This window comes from Antechinus flavipes, chromosome 3 (assembly GCF_016432865.1).
Source record: "Antechinus flavipes isolate AdamAnt ecotype Samford, QLD, Australia chromosome 3, AdamAnt_v2, whole genome shotgun sequence".
In the NCBI taxonomy this organism is placed as follows: domain Eukaryota; kingdom Metazoa; phylum Chordata; class Mammalia; order Dasyuromorphia; family Dasyuridae; genus Antechinus; species Antechinus flavipes.
The window spans coordinates 387,343,360-387,367,460 of NC_067400.1; the positions used below are offsets into that span (position 1 = coordinate 387,343,360).

General features: G+C 35.4%; 1 protein-coding gene across 1 annotated transcript in view; it reads left to right on the forward strand.

Annotated features, from left to right (window-relative positions):
- Positions 1 to 24,101, forward strand: part of HECW2 (HECT, C2 and WW domain containing E3 ubiquitin protein ligase 2) — a 295,562-nt gene that overhangs the window by 174,077 nt on the left and 97,384 nt on the right. Inside the window, exons 10-13 of the mRNA XM_051985971.1 lie at positions 2,219 to 2,369; positions 3,347 to 3,450; positions 3,983 to 4,107; positions 15,571 to 15,756. Coding sequence (XP_051841931.1) covers positions 2,219 to 2,369; positions 3,347 to 3,450; positions 3,983 to 4,107; positions 15,571 to 15,756 — 566 coding nt within the window. The remainder of the gene's footprint in view (positions 1 to 2,218; positions 2,370 to 3,346; positions 3,451 to 3,982; positions 4,108 to 15,570; positions 15,757 to 24,101) is intronic.

Below are 24,101 nucleotides of genomic sequence, written 5' to 3' on the forward strand. Positions count from 1 at the left end.
AAATATTATTAATCATATTTTTCCCAGTGGTTAATTACTAAATCCTGAAAGGTGGCAGAATGAAGACATAAATGTAAATGTTCCTGTCTATTTTAAACATCATATGTTTGTAAGGGGTGTATTTATTAGAAAATGAACTCCCTGTTTCCAAGATTTCAAGCAATTTTTCTATTCAGTGTTTATCAAGATAATTTAGAATTAAATTCTAAATTTTGTCAAAATTAGAGGAGCTCTGAACTACTTGGTTTATATAATAACATAATTTTCCCAGTCTTCATCCAGCTCCCAACTAAAACCAATGTTATCTGCTTAATTTATGTAAATACTTAATAATGTAAACACTACTTTCTCATTTAATCCATTACATCTTTGAAGCACCCATCATCTGCTATACTAATTTTAGAAAATGTCAATGCTAGAATTGGCAATGATTGTGCTAAGGTTTCACCTATGAGGAATCTTCATTGGAAAGACTGCTTCCCTTAGGTTATTTCTCTAGATAAATGCTTGAACCAAAAAAGGAAAACATCTTCACAATAATCACCATCCTAAAATGTAAAATGATGTCCAATAAGATGAGATAACATACTATAGATTCCGCTACTTATCATCTGTGTAATATTAAATAAGTCAGAATCTCTCTAAGGCTTATTTGAAATATTGGAACAATAAGTTCTAACAGTTATGTGTTAAAAAGTCCAAATGAGAAAGTGTATATGAAAGTAACATGTAAATGATAAAGGATTACATACACTTGTAGGACAGCATTATCATCATTAGTAATAGTAAAATCTAAAGGGCATTGCATTCATTTCTTAATATTTAATAATCGGTTTTATATTAAGTACTTGATTCCTGATGATGTACAATCTAACTTATGTTAATTATTATTGTTTCCCATCAATTTTATTTTGAGATCAACCTCACAGATTCTTAGTCTGACCATACACACATGATTAAAATGCTAAGATTTGAAGGACACAAAGTTCAAAGTAGAGTGAGAATATTTCCAGTTGTTTGATTCAAAGCCCAGTGGAAGAATATGCTAGCATTCTCTTAATATGATTTTTAAGAAGAAAGTTTTCCCCTTTAGTTTTGTATAGTACATAGGCTGCAGTTAGTCTTGAGAGAGAGAGAAAGAGAGAGAGAGAGAGAGAGAGAGAGAGAGAAAGAGAGAGAGAGAGAGAGAGAGAGAGAGAGAGAGAGAGGTCATTCTATCTTTTGGTTTGAAAAAAATTAGTCCGAGGTATTTAGGGATGAAAAAGGCAAATCTCAGGAAAAGTTACAAATATATCATACATTTGTTTTATTTTATGTGTATATTTTAGTAAGCAAATTTTCACATAAATTTTCAAAGTAGGGGGATATCTGAAAGAATATTAATCTACTTTTAGCTATTAAAGAAAGCTTACTTGCCTAGCCAAAAATTGATCTTTTTTTAAAGATATAGACAGCAACTATTTGGAAACTTTATAAGTAAATAAATTGCCTCATTCTAGAAAATTGTTGCTGTTTGGGATGGTGCAAAGTGACTAGATTATGAATGAATACCTACTGGATGATCATGGGGCAGCAGAGATCCTTTGGGTAATGAAATTCTATGATGATACTTAACATATGTAAGGAAGTTGTCCTATTTTAAAATGGCTAGCTATTGGTCTTTTTTCAGGCTAGAAAATTTATAGATTTACAGACTCTTTGAACAAAATAATTGTGAGTACAAATAAAGGAAACCAATGCTCAAATTGTGCATTATGTATATATACATATTGATTCTACTTTTTAAATGAAGGCAATATTAGAAACTATATATGGTATATAAATGATATCTTATTGCTTATTTTATCAGTAGATAAGAGAGTGGGAAGGAAGAATTTGGAACTCCAAATTTTAAAAGAAAAGACTGTTAAAAATAAATAAATAATATGAAAAAATATATGGAGTATGTATATTTATGTAATATTGAAACTTCCTTTATTCTAAGGAAAGACACATAAATTGGAGAAAATTTTAAAAGTTTGTGACCTGGCTAGGATATACTTAATAAGCTATCAGTGACAAAAGATTCTGGAATCTCCAAGGGGAAGTTTATATAAGAAGGTGTATGATTATAAATCCAAAATTACAGTATGGAAGTCTGAGGAAACACATGCTGAACTCAGTAAACACAATTATAGTCCTACCATCTAATAATTCTTGCTACATTACTGCCCTTTAGATTGGGAGGCTCGGATCGACAGCCATGGAAGGATATTCTATGTGGACCATGTAAACAGAACAACAACGTGGCAGAGGCCCACTGCTCCCCCCGCCCCACAGATACTTCAGAGATCCAATTCTATACAACAAATGGAACAGCTAAACCGTAGGTGAGAATGGTCACTATTGCTGTCACTCTTTGGGTGGCGATAAGTGGGGAAGGTGGTTGTCTCTTTAGCCTGAGATATCAATATTAAGCCATTGCCATAGATCTTTTAATTTGATGGACCTCCCTTTGGGGTGTGTGTATGTGTTTATTTAATAGATTTTTTTTTTTTATAAAGGAAGGTTAAGTAGCTAACTTTCATTTGGAAAATGAAGGGAAATAGTAAAGACTACAATTTTTATAAATAAAAATTTTTGAAGTCTGATAAAACCATGTTTAACTTTTCTAAAATATTGTGTTGTTTTATTTCTATTCCATAGTGCAGTCATTAACAGTGAAGTTTTATACAAGGTTTTCTTTGGATTGTTTTATTTTCTTTTTGTCTGCAAATTTACCAAAAAAATGAAACTAAAAAAGAGCTGAAGTTTCACTTCAAACATTTAATAATTTAGTTTTCCTTGGTTAAATGATGCCATGTTTTCTTAGATTTTGCTAATATATCAAGAAATTTTCTAAGAAATAATGGACCCCCCAGGACCATATAAAATGTAGGAGCTGCTGACAGTGTTTCTTTGCCTCTCTTGCCTAGTTAGCAAAAATAATTCATTTAAATAGGATGCTATCAGGTGAAGATATTTTTGCCTTTGGCTGTAATGCAGATGAACATCTCTGCAACTCTTTCCTTTCCCTATGGGCCTCCAGGCATTTTTCTGGAGTCTCCTTTTCTTGTCCTTGCATGAGATGATACCCTTAAATCTACTATTCTTCTCCTCAAGAGAACTGTCCTTGCAATAAATTTTCATTTTGTGGGGGAGGGGGAAAGAAGTAATAGGCAAATAATCCTAATTTAAGTAGGGTTCTAATGTCAAAGAGGTTTTTTTTTAAAAAAGAGTGGATGTCTCCTCAGTCTTGTGAAATAACTCAGCTGGGTTTTTGTCTTTTTATGGTCTGCACTATGTAACTCTAGGGTTTTGATGGCAGGTATCAAAGTATCCGCAGGACAATGACTAATGAAAGGCCTGAAGAACACACTAATGCTATTGATGGAGCTGGAGAGGATACAGACTTCCATCAGTCCAATGCAGGTGAGAATCAATTGCAATGCTGTATCTTAGCAAGGTGAGGAATCACCCAGGAGGAATCATCCAAGGTGAGTCCTGAGGATATATAGTTTATTTATTGATCAAATAAATTATCATTTTTAGTGTCTGACCTGGATCATAAGAACAACACAATCATAAAGCTATAGTAAGTGAACTTCCTGAACTTTCTATTGGGATTATAAAAAATAAAGTTTGGGAAATAGGTCACATTATCCTGAATGACCTTTGGCTTTGATTTGGATAGTTGGGAAAGAAAAAATTTACTTATATAAAAAAACTTGTTTATTGAAAAAGAGGATGCCATTCTTTTTTTAATGTTATCAAGTACAGATGGGATTTAGTTTATTAATTTAGATCAAAGGCAAGCCTTTCTGATAGCATAAAAGTTTCTGTTTAAGTCCAAGTACAATGTCAGATGCCAGATATTCTTTGCTTTTTACTTCATGCTTCAGATCAAAGGAGACTAGTCCAACTGTGTAAGAGCATTCTGTTAAAAAGGTTTTGTTTCTAATAGATTTTCGACGGGAGAATGTGCTGCCCCACTCTACCTCCAGGTCCAGGCTGACGTTACTGTTACAGTCTCCCCCCGTGAAATTTCTCATAAGCCCAGAGTTCTTCACCGTGCTGCATTCTAACCCTGTGAGTATCCCATTTTTCCCTCAGTTCAAACCTGAAATGGCTGTTATGACTAGAATATAGCAAGAATAGGGAGGGAGGAAGTGAGAGGGGGATTGTTATATATTTGTATTCAGATAAATCTTTTTTTTTTTTTTTTTTTTGAGCCTTGCTAAGTAACTGGACTGATCCTTGAAAGGAACCAAATAGAAAAAATTGAAGAAATCTTTTAACAAAATACTTCAAGGCGGGTCAGATTTAGAAAGGATGTAGAGGGAACATTTAAAAAGGGATTAAATCATGTGATATTATAAAAATAATACTGGTCCTTGATCTGATTATGAAGCCAAGTTCTCATGAGCTCATGATCTGGGTGGTCTCGGGCAGATCATTTAACTTTTTCATTTATGAAAAACCCATTTATGAAGGGGTTGGGGCAGCTAGGTGGCACAGTGGATAGAGCACCAGTCCTGAAGTCAGGAGAACCTGAATTGCAATCTGGTCTCAGACACGTAACATCTCCTAGCTGTATGACCCCGGGCAAGTCACTTAACCCCAATTGCCTCCGCAGAATAAGTAAATAAATAAAATGGGGGAGTTAAATCAAGTAAGAGGTTCTTAACTTGATGCCCAAGAACCTCTCTTTTTAAAATATATATATTCCAATATAATTTGTTTCCTTTGTGTTCTTATGTATTTGATTTTATGCACTTAAAATTGTGATTTTTGAAAAGGTACATTGGGCTTCCCTATAGTGTCAGAGGGATCCATGACACATTAAAACAAATGATTATGAACGTATAGAATAGATGGTTTCTTAGACTCTTTTCAGCTCTGACTCAATTAAGATCCCAATCTTGATGGTGTCGAAGTGATAGACAGAGAGCAGGCTTTGAAACCAAGATCTGAATTCAAGTTCAGCCTCTGCCACATAATGTTTGTGTGATGCTGTATAAATTGCTTGATCTCTCTAGAACAATTCTCTTAAGATTATGAGAAGCACAGAAGGTATTGTTATGTACCAGGAAGGCACATTTTCTAATCTGGAGTTCTCTGTTAAAGTGAAAGTTTTCTGGGCAGAGAGAGAGATAGCTACAAATTTCTCTCCCCTTTTGGAAGTTTGGATAATTACTTATCCACCTTCTCCCCATGAGTTCTCAAGTACAGTGTAGAAATCCTGGTGTTAGTAATTAGGGCTTTACAATTGTATTTTGCCAATCATATGAGTGATCATCATTTCAGCCTATCTTCCAGTGGTTCCCTGCTGTCCTTAACTATAAAATACCAAAGGATATTTTATCAGTATCCTTTCCCTTTCTACTTCTTTTTAAATCTTCTTCAAAAGTCAAATTCCATAGTCACTGAAATGACTTTTCCACTTTCATTTTTCATGACTTTCTACTTTTATTCTCTTATCTCTAGTCAGAGATGACTCCCAGGATACAAAAATCTCTTTATTTACAAGAAGTGTTTATTGAATGCTATTTGTTCCCCTATGGCATAAGAGTTAACCACAGGAATAAATAAAACAAGACTTCAATCTTTGTCACTGAGGAATTTATAATTTAATTGGAGAGATGAGGCATATTGCAAAATGACCATGTAATCCTTTCTTCAAACTTAGCTCTCTTGTGCACTTACCTCATTCTCTTTTGTTTCCTAATTATTTTTATACTCGTCTTCTCCTCACTCCCTTATAAACACTCAAAGAGCAGGGCCCGCATAATTTCTATCTTTGTTTCTCCAGTGCTGAGCAAAGTTCTACCCGGCACGTAATCCTGTGACCTCTCCATCTGATGGACTGGTTCCTCCCAGAATCTTCATTTTAAGGAGAAGGCCAGGCTAATTATAAGATGCTCTGCCAACTAGCCAGACTTTCTCTACTGTGCCTAGTATCTTCTTCCACTCCCCACTTTTTCAGTTTTGATTTATATGTTATATTTCCTCATAGAAATGTCAGCTCCCTATAGTCTGGAGATATTTTTCTCTCTGATTGTTCTTGTATTACCAGAACTTAGTAGAGTGCCCATCACATCTTAAGTGTTTAATTAATGTTTGTTGGCTTGACTTATTGGTTTTGTTTATGAAAATCTAGGAGATAAAAACAAATATCTGTCATATAAAATGAATCAAAAGGCAGATGGGAGAAATGGGGTGAAGGTCAGTTGACTAGAATATTTGGCTTCTTGGAAGAAGTTTTGAATAGAGAAGTAAAAGACATCCTTTGGCAGAAAAGGGAATGTGAGGATATTCTAAATGAAAGAACAGGATTAAAAAAAAACAGACATAAAAATCAATAAACATTTATTAAACTTTTCATTAACAATAACAGGGCAAGTTGGGAAGGCAGTTTTATAGCAGGAAGGAGGGATAATCTGATATGTTTGAAGTAAATCATAAGCGCATTAGTATTGTCCTAGACCTGTCAAGAGTGATGGTCACAGAACCTAGAGATGATTAGGATCTCTGTTACCCAAGCTGAACTGAAGGGTGTAGTAAGCCCAATTCTGATGATGAGATAGAGCTATTTCTCAATTGGAAATATGATATATTCTCTGTAGTTAGGGGGCAAGTGAATTTCTCAAGCTATGGAATATTCTGTTTGGGGGATTGAATCTTTTTGTTGAGTGAACAGTTGAACCAAATTTATTGTTGAACCTCATTGATATTTAAAAGTTTAACTATGGCTTTTCCACTTGAGAGAAATATTTATTCTATTTATAAATAGTGATTTAATTAATTAAGGAAAATAACAAAGAAGAGTAATTTTTCTAACATAAAATGAAACTAGAGCTGATAACTAATCCACACACAAAAAAGCCCTTCTTGTTGTTCAACTTTATGGAGGAGGAAAAATATTTACTTTTCTAAAATCCCATACATATTGTTTTAAATATGTGTCAATCATAAATAATTTTCAACTTAGATAAATAGACAATCAGTTAGTCAGGTATGTGAAGAAATCCATTTTTCTTTCCATTCTTTAGCCAACTAGGTAAAATTTAAATGTAAAATACTATTTTTAGTAAAAGAAGATATGGATAGCAAAGTTTTTTTCTAGTTTCAGTTATATGTGACTTCCTGACTATGTTTGGTGTTTTCTTGACAAAGATACTGGAATAGTTTTGTCATTTCCTTCTCCAGTTCATTTTTACAGATAAGCAAATGGTATTAAATGACAAACCTGGGGTCACATAGCTAGTAAAGTACCTGAGGCCAGATTTGAACTCAGGAAGATTCTTTCTGACTTCAGGCACAGCACTTTATGCACTAGGGCACAAATCTAGCTGCCTCATAAAAGCCCCAGACCAATGCAAAAAGGTATTATCACCCTCGAGGGAACTAAGGGGAATGAGGCAACTATTTCTCTGACAACTAGAAATAAGTGATTCAGAGAATAGAGTACTACACTTGGAGTCTAAATATGACTTCAGATACATAATAGTTATATAATTCTAGACAAATCACTTTACCTCAGTTGCCTCAATTTTCTCAACTATAAAATGGGATAATGGTACCACCTAGGTTGCTACAAGGACCAAATGAGATAGTGTTTATGAAGCATTTGAAGCAGTATCCGGTACACAGTAGGTACTATATAAATCCAAATTCCTTCCCATTTCTCAGAGAAGAAACTTGACAGTGACACAGAATGCCTTTTGGCAGTGAGTATCATGATAGAAGAGGATTGATTAGTAGCACTTAGTCCTAGCTACTGATTATAGTCAGATGGTAGTGGTAGCTCCTACAACATCCCAGGACCCATCTGGGCCATTCTCTCCAGGCTTGACTGGTTGTGGCCTGATCACTCTGTCACCCAGGATCGGAAGTCCTGCTCAAATTCAGTCTGCCCTGATAACACTCACATGCAGATAAAATGCTATGGGCCATATGATATAGGCGCGGAACACCAAACATAAATCTTAGTGTCCAGAGATTAACTGCAGCTTATCTGCAATTGTGCTCATCTCTTTCGTCTTCAAAGCACTCTGCTCTGGACTCACACCATTAGACACCCTTAAAATCCCAAAGATGAGCATCTTCTAGGAGAATTCTCCAAGTCCAAGTCTATTACAGAAAGGATGAAGATGGATATCAAGGGAGACGATGTCAACATGATTCTGAGATCAGGAGGCGTCAACATTGCATTTCATTACGTAAACACTTATTAAACTCAGGAGGAAGTGATCCTATTGTTTAGTTTTAACTTTCAGGATAAATATTAACCTTGATTTTTTGGATCAGATTATTTAGTGAAATGGAGTAAGGGGACCTGGATTTAAATGTTAGCACTGCTTCTTAGGGCCCTGTGACCTTTGCTGAGTTAGTTAATCTCATTAAGCCTTTCTTTCCTCGTCTATAAAATGAAGGATTTAAGATTAAATGACCTTTGAGACCCTGTTCAGTGTTATAGCTATTCCTCTATGAATGCGTAACATAATTTTAGCTTTTGAAGATTTTTTTATACTTTTCATCGCCTCATATAAGTTATAAAAACAAGCCACATGCCAGAGATTTTATTTGTAATTCCTCTGGCTTAGTTGCTCCTTCTTGATTTCATAAGGATTCTTTCCAAAGGCACTTTTAAAGTTGTTACTTGTTCTTCCCTTGAGATCACAAGCTACCTCTACTACAAAGCCTGTATGACTTAAATTTTGTCTGGTTTCTCACCTTCTGTGTGTAGCTGGCAAATGGAAATCACCTTGAGTGTTCTATCTGATGCTCCAGGATTTTTAACGAAGGAAAATCTTTTCCTTTTCTTGAATTATCAGAACAGAGCAATAGGATTTAATCTGATGCTTTTTGAATTTTCTTTTTTCTGTATTACTGCACTTTGCTTATGTTTTTTACACACTTTGATGGTTTCATAAAGAATAATTCTCTCCCATTTTAATGCATTACTTTTTTAGCTTATTATAAAGTTTTTTTTAATTTTCAAAACATATACATAAGTAGTTTTCAGATTTACCCTTGCTAAACCTTGTGCTCCAAACTTTTTCCCCTCCTTTCCCACACTCCTTCCTCTAGATAGCAAATAATAAAATATAAGTTAAACATGTTAAAAATATTCTTAAATTATGTTTCTTTGGTTGAACAATTGCCTCTGTTTATATGCAATTGTACATATTATGGCCCTCTGCTGGTTATAATCAAACTTTTCCCAAAATGTATAGATGTTTTTTCAGTAGTTTTACTTCATTGGAAGAGAGAATTGTATTACATTCTCATATTTTAAATTCTGCTCGTATATATATATATATTTGATTATAGTTATTTATTAAAATATTTTCAATATAGGGAGAATGGTGCAAGTCAAAGAAATGATTATTTTGGCTTTTAATGAGCTTTAGAAATACATTGATTGCAACATCAAGACTGCCTTTAGGACTTTATGGAGGAGGAAAAATATTTACTTTTCTAAAATCCCATACATATTGTTCTAAATATGTGTCAATCATAAATAATTTATAACTTGGATGAATAGACAATCAATTAGTCAGGTATGTGAAGAAATATATTTTTCTTTCTATGTCTTTATCCAACTAGGTAAAATTTAAATATATAATACTATTTTTAGTAAAAGAAGATCTGGATAGCAAAATTTTTTCTTGGTTTTCCAGGACATGATGATATTTGGTTAACTTAATTTACCTGTTTAAGTTTGTAAAGTTCAATAGTACTAGGGCTTGAAGGGGGTTTAGAGCAGATAGTTCTGCCTCCTGGTGCTTATAATTTAAAAAGGGGATAAAATAATAACTAAAAATAGAGTATTAATTTATAACAAGTTATGAGTATGTATTTTAATTTATTTGCTTATTAGGCTAAAAGATAAGATCAAATTTCTCTGTGTCCCTTTCTAGAAAGGAAGTATATAGGAAAAAGTATTATCTAGAAACCAACCTAGAATTGTTATATTAGCACGGGAATTCTTAACCTGGGGACTGTAAAATTAAAAAAACTAATGTTATAATTATATTTTGATATAATTATTTCTTTTATAGACCTATACATTATATGACACATTTAATAACCTTATTCTGGGAAGGGGTACATAGTCTTTAAGAGATTACCAAAGGTACTAAAAAAAAGTTATGAATTCCTGTACTACAGAAAGCGTTTTTTCCCTCCCTTAGAACTTAAGTAATGTTCTTTCTGAGTTTCAAAAGCATTCAGTGACTTCTCGTTACATATAATATGAACAGTAGACTCCTGGGCTTTAGCTTCAAATTCCTCAATCAGTCTGATTTGAAACTTTTTAGTTTCTCTCCATTCTTAATTGATTTTCCTATTCTTTTAGTTCTATTCATGAAAAGTATTTTCTCACTCTGCTTTAGCACTCTACTGCTAATTTAATCTCTATAAAATCTAAGACTTAGAAAAAATTTCACAGACCATTAAATCTAACTTGTATCCAACTGAGAATCCTCTCTTCTACATCCTATCAATTACCATCTAGATTTTGCTTAAAGACCACTGAACCTAGCACTTTCCCACAAAGGGCAAAACTGGGATTAACAAGTAAAAATTGTAAAGTGGCATATTTATATTCTTGAACACTAAGTAGTACGCTCATAGCAGGTTGAACCTAAGTGGAGTCAGGAAGACACTTCTTCCTGAATTCAAATCTAAACTCAGACACTTACTAGCTTAGGTAAGTCATTTAATTTTGCTTGCCTTAGTTTCTTCATCTGTAAAATGAACTGGAGAAGGAAATGGCAAACTACTCCAGTATTTTTGCTGTGACCCAAATGGGGTCATGAAGAGTCGGACACAACTGAAATAATTCAACAACAATATTTACTAAGGAAAGACTTTCAAATAATTATAGGAAATAATAGGTTTCCCTTGATTAGAGTTCTTTAAGCAAAGACTGGACAACCACTTGTTAAGGATGTTTTCAAAGGGTTCCTCATTCAGAGCTTCCAATAATGGGCCTTCCTTATTCAATGTTGAAAATACTATGGACTCCCTCCCAATACTATGGTATTGATACTGATGCTTAACCACCTACTATCCTGTCCTTATATGTCTAGAAATCATGAGACTTAAGTATTCCATCAAGTACTTTTTCTTTTTTTTTTAAATAATTAATAGTTGTTACATCTTTGTGCCATATAAATGTTGTTGTTCTTGTTATTCAGTTGTTCAGTAGTATCTTATTCTTTTTGATTCTATATGGGACTTTCTTGACAAAAATACTGGAGTGGTTGGACATTTCTTTCTCCAGTGGATTAAGTGTAACAGAGGTTAAATGGCTTGACCAGGATCACCTAGATAGTGAGCATCTGAGCCCTAATTTGAACTTGGGTCTTCCTGATTCCAGGCCAAGTGCTATCCATGGAGCCACCAAGTTATCTTATTCATACAAAGCTTCAAATATCCAATAAAAATCAATGAAAATATATTAAACATCTACCACATGCAAGACACTTTATTGGGCTTTGAGGAGACAAGGACAAAATGAAAAAGAGTTCCTGCCCAAGAAACTTACATTCTATTGAGAAGAATAATACTAACTAATATTTTAACAACATAAACACTTTAAATACTGTGACAAAGATTCAGCAAATTTTTAGAACCAGAAAGGGTATTTAGAGATTAATTAGCTACACTCTCTCATTCCAGTTTATCTTACTTGATCCTTTTGCTCAAGGGAAAGAAGTAGGAGACATATTCATTTGGCAAGTGAAGAAATGGAAAACAAGTAAGATATCACCTCAGTCCCACATCTAATTAGTAGCTGAGTAAGGACTGGAACTTGGGTGTTCTGACTCTCATGTTTCCTTTCTTTTCATTAGACTATATTATTTCTATGTATAAATATGCTGAATCATTTTATTTTGAGGATTGAGGCCATACAATATAAGCTTTTTCATATTTAAACCTCCCCATATTTAAACTTCTCAGTATTCTTACCTATTTTATTTTCCTTTCTTCTGGTCTTAGAAAATCATCTGGTTAGTTTCTGTCTTTGCCAAGGCTAACCAATCTACTAATGCCCTTGACCAATTTTTTCTTCAAATATGATCTTGATCCATCAGTTTTCTCCTTCATCTTGTGCATTTTTTCAACTTTTCCATTTCTACTAATTCCTTACATGCTAGAAACCTCGAGTGTACTGAAAATAATAAACTTTCTCTTTATCCTGCTACTCTGCTCAATCTGTAAGCTTTTCTGTCTCCTTCTCTTTGCTGCCAAACTTTTAAAATGATTAAACTCCACTATTCATATGTTGTTGTCCAGATGTTCAGTCATGTCCAACTCTTTGTGACCCCATGTACTTGTTCATGGGGAATTCTTGGCAAAGATACTGGAGTAGTTTTCCTTTTTCTTTTCCTCTATGTCCCCATTTTAGATATGAGGAACTGAGGCAAATAGGGGTTAAGTGATTTGCTCAGGGTCACATAGCTCATAAGTGTCTGAAGTGAAATTTGAACACATATCTTCCTAGCCCAGTTGTACTACCTAACTGCCTTCCCCATAACTCATGTGCTAGCTTATTAACCCCTTGAAATGTAAATCCTAGTTTCTATTTTCACATTTAAGTTTTTGAAATTACTCTCTACAAGGTCTTTAATGTCCTCCATTTGATCCAAGTCCAGTGCCTATTTTTGGTCTCCATCCTTCTTGATCTTTCAGTAGCATTTGAGACTAGATATAAACACAACATAGCTGTTGTTGTATATTAGTAGTAGTAATAGCTTAAGTTTATATATCACTTTAAGATGGACAAATAAACATGTTTTGAACTCCTACTCTGTATCAAGCACTGTGCTAAGTGGAGATGATATTAAAAAAGGCAAAAGCCAGTCCCTGCCTTCAAGTAGTTCTCAATTTAATGGGAGAAGACAAAAAACAAATTGATTATATACAGGATGAATAGGAAATAATTAACAATCAGAATTAAAAGAAATTGGGAAAAGATTCTTATAAAAGACAGGATTTTAGTTGGGTCTTGAAAGAAAAAGGAACTAAGTTTGGGAAACCAATAAGCAGAGATGAAGAGGAAGAACATCCCAGACATGAAGGACAACCAGAGAAAAAGCCCAGAGCCCATAAGTGCATTATATTGCTCCTGGAAAAGCAAGACCTTTGTCAATGGATCAAAATATGCTGCAGAGAGTAAGATACAAGAAAACTGGGAAGGTGGGAGGAGACTAGGTGGTGAAGGGCTTTGAACACCAAACAGAGGATTTTGTATTTGATCCTGGAGGCAATAGGGAGAGTCTGAGTTTATAGAATAGGGTGGATGATGATCAGACTTTGAATTTAGGAAAATTACTTTAGTGACTGAATGAATGGAGGATGTATTTTGGGGTAAAGACTCATTAGCGAGCTATTGATATATTCCAGGTGTGGGGTAATGAGGGTCTGAGCCAGAATGGTGACAGTGTCAGAGAAGATAAGGGGTCATATTCAAGGGATGTTGGAAAGGTGAAATCACATTGGCAATGGCTTGGATATGATGAGAGTTCAGATAGTGAGACTGAAGGATGGGAGGATGGTCTTGTTCTCTTCAGTAATATAATAGAGAGTTTGGGGAGATATAATGAATTTACATCTAGTTTGAATTGTCTGAAAGGCAGTTGGAGATGCAGGATTGAAGATCAGTAGAGAGTGTGAGGGAGGAAAGGTAGATTTGAGAATCATCAACATAGAGATGGTAATTAGATCCATGACAGCTGATGAGATCACTAATTACAGGAATATAGAGAAAAAAAGAGAATTCAGATAAAATCCTATGGGACAACTACAGTTGGAGGGCACATTCTGGATGATGATCCAGCAAAGGAAATTGAGAAAGAGAGGCAGGAAGGTAGGAGGGGAATGAGGAGAGAGTGGTATCATTCACCTACGACCAACTAATCCTACATCTATTCTAATCATTGCTGGTATTCTCTCAGCCACCCCCAGATTGTGACTTTTTTGTATATAAAACAAAAGACAAGTTTCTATTTTATTTTGACAGGAAGTAGTGTGGCTCTTAACTTTACTGGTATAGGGAATTTGCAATGAGTTAACTCTCTACTAACATAGATATGATCTAGAGTGCTTCTTTCTAGACCTATGGATCCATGACATTCTCTGTAAGACGGCACCACAATATGTGTCATCTTTGGTTCCTCTCATTGTTTGTCACCTCACCCATATTCAATCTGTTGCCAAGCCCTCTCAATCTCATTTATATAGCATCTTTTCAATGTACCTCTTTCTTTCCTCTGACACTGCTACCATTTGTCCTCATACCTGGAGTATTGCAGTAACTTGTTGGTGAATCTGCCCACCCAAAGTCATGGACCACCCTAATCCATTCTTGATTCAACCACCAAAGATTTCCTAAAGCACAGGTTAAATTATATCGCTCTCCTACTCAACGAATTTCATTGACTCTCTGTTGGCCTCCATGATCTAATATAAAATCTATTTGTCATTCAGACTCCTTCATGATCCAGTCCCCTCCTACATTTCTATACTTTTTATACTTTACTCCCTTCCACATACATTTTGGTGCTGTGACAGAAATCTCTACTAAGATTAAGATACTTTGTCTTTTCTCGATGGCTGTCATTCATACTCAGAATATTCTCCTTCCTTACCTGTTCCTGTTGGCTTTCCTGCTTTCTCTGATTCCCAATTAAAATCCTATCTTCTAAAGGAAGCCTTTCCTATTGTGATTCAGTTCATATGTATACTATACTACTCTGTGACTTATTTGAGATTTTCTTGGCAAAGATACTGAAGTAGTTTGCAATTTCCTTCTCTAGCTCATTTTACAGGCAAGAAGAGTTAAGGGACTTGTCTAGAATCACATTGATGATAGGTGTCTGAGGCTGAATTTTAAAATAAATGCCCCTCACTTTGAGGTTGGCACTTTATCCACTTCACCACCTAACTGCCCAAGCCTTTCTCAGTCCCTTTTAATTCTAAGTCTTCCTTCTCATTTACTTCTTATTGATTCTCAATATAGTTTGTACATATTTATTTGTTTATTGCCCACCCCCCAATAGATTGTAAGTTCCTTGAGGGCAGGGGCTGTCTTTTATCTCTTTTTGTATCCCCAGTGCCTCACATAGTGCCTAGAACAGAATAGCTGCTTAATAAATGTTTATTGATTCACAGACTGGGGAGAAGATGAAAATAGTAAAGACATTATGGCAGATGGCAAGACAATATAGAATGTGAAACATGTTTGGGGGATGGTGTGATCCAGCAGGTTATATGAGATGGCGCTTACCAATCCAAATCTCTTGAAGAAATTATAAAATTGAGTGTATTAAATTTACCATGGCGTGGGGATCCAGCAGGTGTATCAGCAAGGCAGATGGCCAGAGGAGTAGATGATACCTTCTTAGGCTTAATTTGTTGAAATTAATTTCATCTCTGCGTTTTTGCTTTAACCCCGATACTTTACTCTTTCCTTGCTTTCTGTTGGGAACACACTTGCAGATGTGGATTAACTCCTGCTTCTTCACACTTTTTTTCCAGAGTGCCTATCGCATGTTTACAAACAATACCTGTTTGAAGCACATGATCACCAAAGTCCGGCGGGACACTCACCACTTTGAACGCTACCAGCATAATCGAGACCTAGTGGGATTCCTCAACATGTTCGCTAACAAACAGCTGGAGCTGCCAAGGGGCTGGGAAATGAAGCATGATCACCAGGGCAAGGTAATGAAGGAAGGGGAGTGTTCTGGGATGGGAGAACTGGCTAGATAGGAGCTAGCTGATTCTTTTTGGCCCTTGTATACTTGGTCCTTCCCTGCCTACACTACTGTTTCAGTGGTGTTAGGGCAGGGCAAGTCTCTGGGAGTGTATGTAATGGGAAATAGTATAAAAGATGTACAAAAGCGAGCCGAAGTGGCTGCCAGTAGAATGACCCCCATTCCATCTGTTCTATTTTTCTGCTTACAGTCTATCAGCTTAGAAGGGTCTATATCCTTCCTATGACTCATGTCAAGAGTGGCGACTTTCATTTTCATAGAATAACGAGGTGCTCTGTTTATGGAACAAGTATCTACACATATATTTATGGGTATTTCACATTGACTCTTCCAGGCATTTCTTTGCAAAAGAGCTCTGAGTTTTGGCTAGTGAATAGTTGACCCTCCAAGTTGCTGGCATTTTTTAGCTTGAGAAGACCTCCAGCTCTTTTGACTCAGACGTTTGGAAGAGTTTTCTGCATCTCTTTTAAGAAGCCTGTACCAGAACCAGAAACTCCTAAAAGCTTAGCACCTCAGCCTACAGATGAGGCCCCTTCAGGCACCACACCTTTAATTAAGCACTTAAGCTAATACTTTAGCTAAAAGCCCTATCTGGGATTTCTTTCTGCTGGTGTCAGCAAGCATCTTGGGAATTATTTCACTGCATGATATCCTTCTATGATCTCCTGGGGCCTGTCAGCTAACAAAATAGACTTTTAAAAAGTAAGAATGGAAATGATAGTAACAACTTCAGTCTCCTCAATGATGATCCATTGTCTAGTCAGAAAAATCCCCAGCTTTTATCCGCTCCATGACCCTGATCTGCTTCTATCTTTATTGATGTTTTAATGTTTAGCCCTAAAGTATGAGTGCTTTTCCAGGTTGAGTGTTTTTATTCCTAGAACTTATAAAAATATGAAACCTTTTTTTTAACCTCTGAACATTTTAAAAGTAACTTAAATTTAAACAGGATTTTCAGAGACAATACTATATGATAGAGTAAATGCTGGATTTGGAGTTAGAGAACTAGATTCTAATTCTGACTCCTTAACTTCTTAACTTAAGACTTAACTGCTCTCTGCAGCTCAGTTTTCTAACCTGTAAAGTAGAAAGGAAAGAATTGAACTTGATGGCTGCTGGAATCCTTACAATTTTAAACCTGTTGTCTCTAATTCTCTATAGAATACAGCAAGCAGCTATTGAATGTTTAAACAAACAAACAAACAAAACAGCAGCTTTTTCATAGAGAAAAGTAATCCCTTATGTTGGGTCTGAAGGAATCCACTTTCTTTTTCCTGCTGCTTGAATCTAAATTAATCCTTAAATTTGTATCTTGACATTTAAGATCAAGATATCTGTGAACCAGTTCTAGGAAGAAAGAGAGAGGAAGAAGAAAGGCAGAGAGGGAGGAAAGGAGAGAGAAAGGGAGACAGGAAGGGAAGAAGGGAGAAAGGAAAAGAGACAGGGAGGGAAGAAGGGAGGAAGGAAGGAAAGGGGAGGAGGGAAAAAGAAAGAGAGGGAGGCAGAGAGAGAAGAAAGATACCAAGTGGTATTGGGTTTTGCCTAGGTTGACCTTATGATATATACTATATGTATGTGCCTATTTGATCTAAAGTGTATTATTTAACATGATACAGTTTAATTTACCTCAACTGGAAAGCTACATGACAAGAAGGGAAGCTGCTTGTTAGAAAGAGAAATAAAATCCACTTGCGTTTCATTCTAAAGATGCCCTGATTTTTGCCTTTGCTAGGAAGGAGAGAATCCAGGACTTTTGATCAATTGGACTCTGAATTATGGTGGTAGTATGCAAGTTTTAGGTTTGAGTAAGAAATAAGCTTTGTTGGCATTAGAATGTTGGTTAACATCTATACTTGTAGTTTTTGACTAAGTCTAACCATTGATCCATTAGTCTGATAATTTTTGCTAATTAGTTTGTTAGTTTTTATCTGGAGGCAAAAATCAGCTCTAGTCAAAAGGGATATAAAGTAGAAGTATATGTGTATATATTTATATGGTATGTACACATAAATATAGTTTTGCACATATACATATATAGTTATTCAACTGATTATTTTTCATTTTTCTAATCTTATTACTAAGGAAATTGTGTGGCAAATGATATAGTAAGAATTAAGACTAAACTTAGAAATCAGAAGTCCTGTCCATGCAACTTTGCTATGGGACTTTGGGAAAGTAATTTAATCTCTCTGGATGTTACTTGCCTCATCTATAAAACGGAAAGGATACCCTTCAACCTTCCTTAGAGTTCTATGAAAAGCAATAGAATGTCATGGTAGTAGGTAAGGAACAAACATTTAAGTGCATCTTGTGTTTAAGGCATTGTAGATAAACCCAAGCAAAAAGAAATACAGTCCCTGCCCTCAAGGATCTTACATTCTAATTGAGGTGTGGGACATTGTGACAGAGTCCTCACAGCCAGGAAGAGAATGAAGCCCTATTGGTCCGGGATCATGCACAAAATAAAAATCCAAAAGGTCATCATGGGAGTGTGGGGAAGGCTAGCATGGAATAGAAATATTGAGGGTGAGAAGCCCCAAAGCCATCTATGTCTAAATCACATAAACATTTAATAAGTACCTACTATGTGGCAGGTACTGTGCTAAACACTGGGAATACCAGCACTGATAAATAAATTAAAAAGTCTATGACATCAAAGACTTTACAATCTAATAAGAGAAGACAAAACATGAAAGGAAACTGAAAATCTCAGAGTGGGGTGGGGAGAGTCCCCAAATATCAGGATATGATGGAGAGGTCTGTCAGAAAAGTCCCAAGTAATGAAGTCCGATGAGAAATGCAGAAATAGTAAGGGAAATTCCAGGCAAGAGGGCAGCTGAGTTATGGTGACAAAGTGTTTAGAGACAGAAGCACATCTGGGAAAAGTTAGAACCATGGCCATGAAGTTAGAGGTCCTAGTTCTGATACTTTATTAATATGTGGCCAAATAGAAAGTGCTCTCAAAGTGATTGACAACCTGGCCCATTTCTATCCTCCCAGTCTTCTTACACCTTACTACCCACCAAGTACACTGTACTCTCATGATCCTCATCTCCTTGTTTTTCATCTTCTATTACATTTTCTCTTTCAACTATGAATGGTTTCATTAGTTGTCCCTTTCAGGCATCTCCCTCATCCTCTCTAATCTCCTAGCTTCCCTAATTTCTTGGTAGACTCACACCTTCTATAAGAAGCTTTCCCCAGCCTTTCTAAATCTCAGTACTTTCCCCTCTGAGACTACCTTATTCATTCTATGTACATGTCTTGTTTGTACAATTTGGGTTTTTTAATTTGTTTGTCCCCCATTTGCAATTCTTTGAGAGCCAGACTGTTTTTTTCCCTGTCTCTGTATCCATAGCCCTTAGTATACTGCCTGGCACATAATAGGAGATTAATAAATGCTGGTTGATTGGTTCCTGTGTCCCTGGAAAAGATACAACTTCCTTTTTTCAAGTCTTCTGGATGTTACTTGTCTCATCTATAAAATGAAAAGGATACCCTTCAACCTTCCTTTGAGTTCTATGAAAAGCAATAGAAAGTCATGGTAGTAAGTAAAGAACAAACATTTAAGTGCATCTTGTGTTCAAGGCATTGTAGATAAACCCAAGCAAAAAGAAATACAGTCCCTGCCCTCAAGGATCTTACATTCTAATTGAGGTATGGGACATTGTGACAGAGTCCTCACAGCCAGGAAGAGAATGAAGCCCTATTGGTCTGGCAATTTTAACATAATAATACACTTGCATTCCTCACTCTGCAGCATTATTGCAAAGAGAATGCTTTGTAAATATTAACATTTTTTAAAAACATCATTAAATTATAGATTTAGAGTTTGAAAGAACCTTAAAAGTTATCTAATTCAAGCCCCTTTTATGGTAGATAATTTAATTGATCCTCAGAAAGATTAAGTGATTTATCCAAGATCAAGTAGATATCAAAATCAAGTTCTCTAATAATCAACAAACAATCATTAAATGCCTACTGTATGTCAGGTACTATGCTAAAGCATCCAGGTTACAAAAAGAAGCAACAATCTCTGTCTTCTAGGAATTTATAATCTAAGTCAAAGATTATAATAGGAATCTAGAGAGGACCTGGTAGACTCCTGATAGAGAAAATGCCTAGATATATGGCTCTGGCTTTTGAAAATATAGGTGCTTATGTAAATATAAGGCATAAAAATGAGGACTGAGAACAAACTATAAAATTTATCAGTCAGTCAAGCACTTTGTAGAATACAGTTTCAATAGTGAGGTACAGGGCAGAAGTTAGATTGCAAGTAGTTAATAATAATAATGAGAAAGAAGTAGTGGGAGGTAATACACATTGAATTCATTCCAAAAATTAAGCTTCAGAAAGAAGAAAGTACAAGGCACTGTTACTTTATTTGGCCTATTTTTTTTCCTAAAAAGCCTAGTTTGAAAATGGAGATAATTTTTTTAAAAGTCAAAAAATTACTTTGGAAATTAAGAAATTTTATTTTGTAGGTAACAGAATTTATGACATAGAGCAAATGTTAGTTTTTATTTTACAAAAATAGTGCTCTCTTTATTAGTGATATTTTTTTTCTTCTTGATGTGACTGAAATGATAATAAGTTTATCCTTTCTTTCCCTGACCTCTTCCTTGCCCAAACCACCTCATCTAACTTATATTTCTCATTCCCTTTTCCTTAGGTAAAGATTGGGGATTCTTTAGAGATCCTACCTAATTCAGATCCAATAAATACTCCTTGGGAAAATTTTATCTCATTTAAAATGGTTCAGCAACAACAACAACAACATGGAACAACAATCAGCAAGCCTTTATTAAGCACTTACTCTGTTCCTGACATTGTTCTAAGCCATGGGAATCCAAAGACAAAAGTAGATCCAGCCATTGTCATTAGGAAAATTATGTGTTTGTGTTTTTGCCTTTAAAAAAAATTGTACATTTCCCAATTTAGGAATATGTTTGTATCTTTAATTTTTATAGCCGAAGTTGGCCCTGGATTTCATGCCTATGAGTCAGTGTTTGGCCCATGGACTGGTTCTCAAACCATATCCTAAAGATGATAATTGAGGTGGTGGCAGCAGCAAAGTGATGGCAGAGTCATAGTTTTCGTTGGAGGAAGACTATTAGCATCAGTGCCCATTTCTGGTCTCTGATTTCATCAGAATTTGATGTTCTATTTAGCTTAATAAGTTAGACTAGTTATGGCATGGACCCAAGTCTGGATTCAGTGATTCCCAGTTAAGAAGCAAGTTCTTTTCCAGAAATTCATTTGTAAGTCTCTTGTTTGAAATTCAGAATTCATTTTCCCATAGAAAGAATGTTATAAATGGTGGTTAATGTTTCAGGCCTTTTCACAAAAAGCTTCTAACCCATAATGTATCTGCAGTGTGAATAGAATCTAATTTGACCTAGTCCATGAAGCAGTTTGGGGAAAATTCATTCAGAGTTGCAATTTGAAACTCTTCATGCTACACACACACACACACACATACACACACACACACACACACACACACACACACAAATTAGAGGACTAGAAACTTTCCCTCCCTTCTGCTCCAAGTTACTGGGTAGCTCTTAGGCTGTAATACAAAAAATGAGATGAAAATCAGGGGAGCAACTCTGAAGGACAAGAGCTTCTTGACAGGAAAATACCCAGGGATACTTCTTTATTCTGGTTGCTATCCTTGCCACCACCTTTCTTTTCTTCCTCTTGCTCCAAGAATTAGTCATCTGGTTTTCTTTCTAGTGGTACTACTCTGCCCTGGATCTTTTTACTCCCTGAACTAGAACCATCATAAGTCATGGATTGCTTGTTCAGTCATTTTTCAGTTCTGTCTGACTCTTTATGACCCCACTTAGGGTTTTCTTGGCAAATATGCTGGTGTGTTTTGCCATTTCTTTCTTCATCTCATTTTACAGATGAGGAAACTGAGGCAAACAGGATTAAGTGACTTATCCAAGGTCACATAGCTCATAAGTGTCTGGGGCCAGATTTGAATTTAGGAAGATGGCTACTCTCTATCCACTGTGCCACCTAACTGTTCTACCTACAGAATAAAGATGTGGTTCTTTTGAAATGTTCTAAAGGTTTGTTTTCTGCTGTTAGAAGAGTGGGGATTTAAAAAGCCTTCTTGAATTTCTTTCTTCTCTCGCTCTTTAAAAATTAAACCTTACAATTAAAAACATAGTTGGACAAGGGTAATAGAGGGACCTTATACTCAGAGACTTCTAGTAAGATATGATTTATCCTTAGGCAAAAAGAACACAGGGAAACAGGATCAGTGGACTTGTGTTCTAGTCCTGGTCTAACATGTCTTAACTTCATTTTATCACCTGACAAGTGAGGGAGTTGTAGTCATAATTTTTCAGCTAACTTTCACATTTCAGAGATAACAGCTGTCTCAGACTCTCTTGGGGCTCTCTCTTCAGACCCAAGGTCTGAAGTTTCTTTTGTTGTAGGGGCTGTGAAGAAGCACAGGGGCTCTAGGAGAAAGAGGCCAAAGGAATGAGGGAGAAAAGGAAGAGAGAAAGGACTGACTGGGGCCTATGTTGTACTAGGGAGCCAGGAAAAGAGAGAGAAGAAGGTTTTGGGAGCAAGGAGGGAAAGCTGTGTCCTCTGTACCTGGAGAGGTGGTGTGACAAAAAGGATAGGAACCTGACCCAGAAGGGAAAAGGGCCCGGCTTCGAGGCTTGCCTCTGACACATACTGATTCTGAACATTGGGAAGTCAGTTAGCTTCTCAGTGACTTAGGCAACATTCTAAGAGTGTCAGGTTTCAGAGAAGATTCTGACCTGCATTCAAGGGAGTTGAATCACCAGAAAAGTGCCTTCTACAAATGAAATCATAGATTCTGCCTCTCCCCTAAATAAATGATACAAGGTCATTTTGTGGGACACATCCCACTAATAGGGAAGAGAGAAAAGTAATCAAATACCTTAGCAATTCCTGAATAAAAAATATACCTGTAATGGGGTCACTTCTAGACATAACCTTTCTTACCTTATTAGGCTGCTAGGTGGTATAGTCAAAATGGCTTTGAATTAGGAAAACCTATTTATATGCTAAAGAAGGAGTGAGTCAAAGAACATATTATAGAAACAGTGAATAATATTATTAAAGATAATGACAATAATGAGGCAACATACCAAAATTAGTGGATTACAGTCAGAGCAATTAGTATGGGAAAGGTTTTTTCCTTCTAAATGCCTACATCAGTAAAAGAGAGAAAGACTAGATCAATGATTTGGGCATACAACTAAAAAACTTAGAAATAGAGCAAATTAATAATCCCCAATTAAACACTGAAATCGAAATTCTAAAAATCAAAGGAGATATTGATAAAAATAATAGCAAGGAGATTATAGCAATATATCACAAGGATTGTACACTATGATCAAATGGGATACATAGTAGGAATACAGGCAGGTTTTCTATTGGGGGAATTTTCAGCATAATTGACCATATCAATGACAAAAAATAACAAAAATTACATGATTATCCCAATAGATGTGGAAAAGGCTTTTGACAAAGTGCAATGCTCATTCCTATTAAAAACATTAAAAAGCATAGGAATAATTTATGGAGCTTTTCTTAAAACTATTAGTAATATCTATCTATTACCAAGAGCAAATATTATGTATTAAAGGGACAAATTAGAAGGCTTCCCAGTAAGATAAGGGATAAAGCAAGGATGTCCATTATTACCACTATTATTCAATATTGTACTAGAAATGCTACCTATAGCAATTAGGGAAAAAAATGAATATGAAAAGGCAATAAAGAAACAAAAGTATCATTCTTTGAGGATGATTTAATGGTATAATTAGAGAATAAACTAAAAATCTAGTTGAAACAATTAACAACTTGAGCAAAGTGGTAGAATTTAAAATAAGCCCATGTAAATCATCAGTATTTCTATAAATTACCAACAAAACCTAGCAAGAAGAGATGAAAAAAGAAATTCCATTTGAAATAACTGCAGTCAGCACATTTTTCACTCAAATTAAAACAAATGATGCTATACAATAGAAAAAAAATGACAAAATTCATCTGAACAACAATAGCCCAATAATATCCAGGGAATCAATGAAAAATATGTGAAAGAAAGCAGCCTCACAATACCAGGTTTCAAGCTATATTATAAAGTCCTAATCATCAATCTAGTACTGGCTCAGAAATAAGAGTGATGGATCAGTTGAATAGATTGATACACAAAATACAAGATTAAAAGATCACAGTAATTTACTATTTGACAAACCCAATGATCCCAGATTTGGTGGCAAGAGCTCACTATTT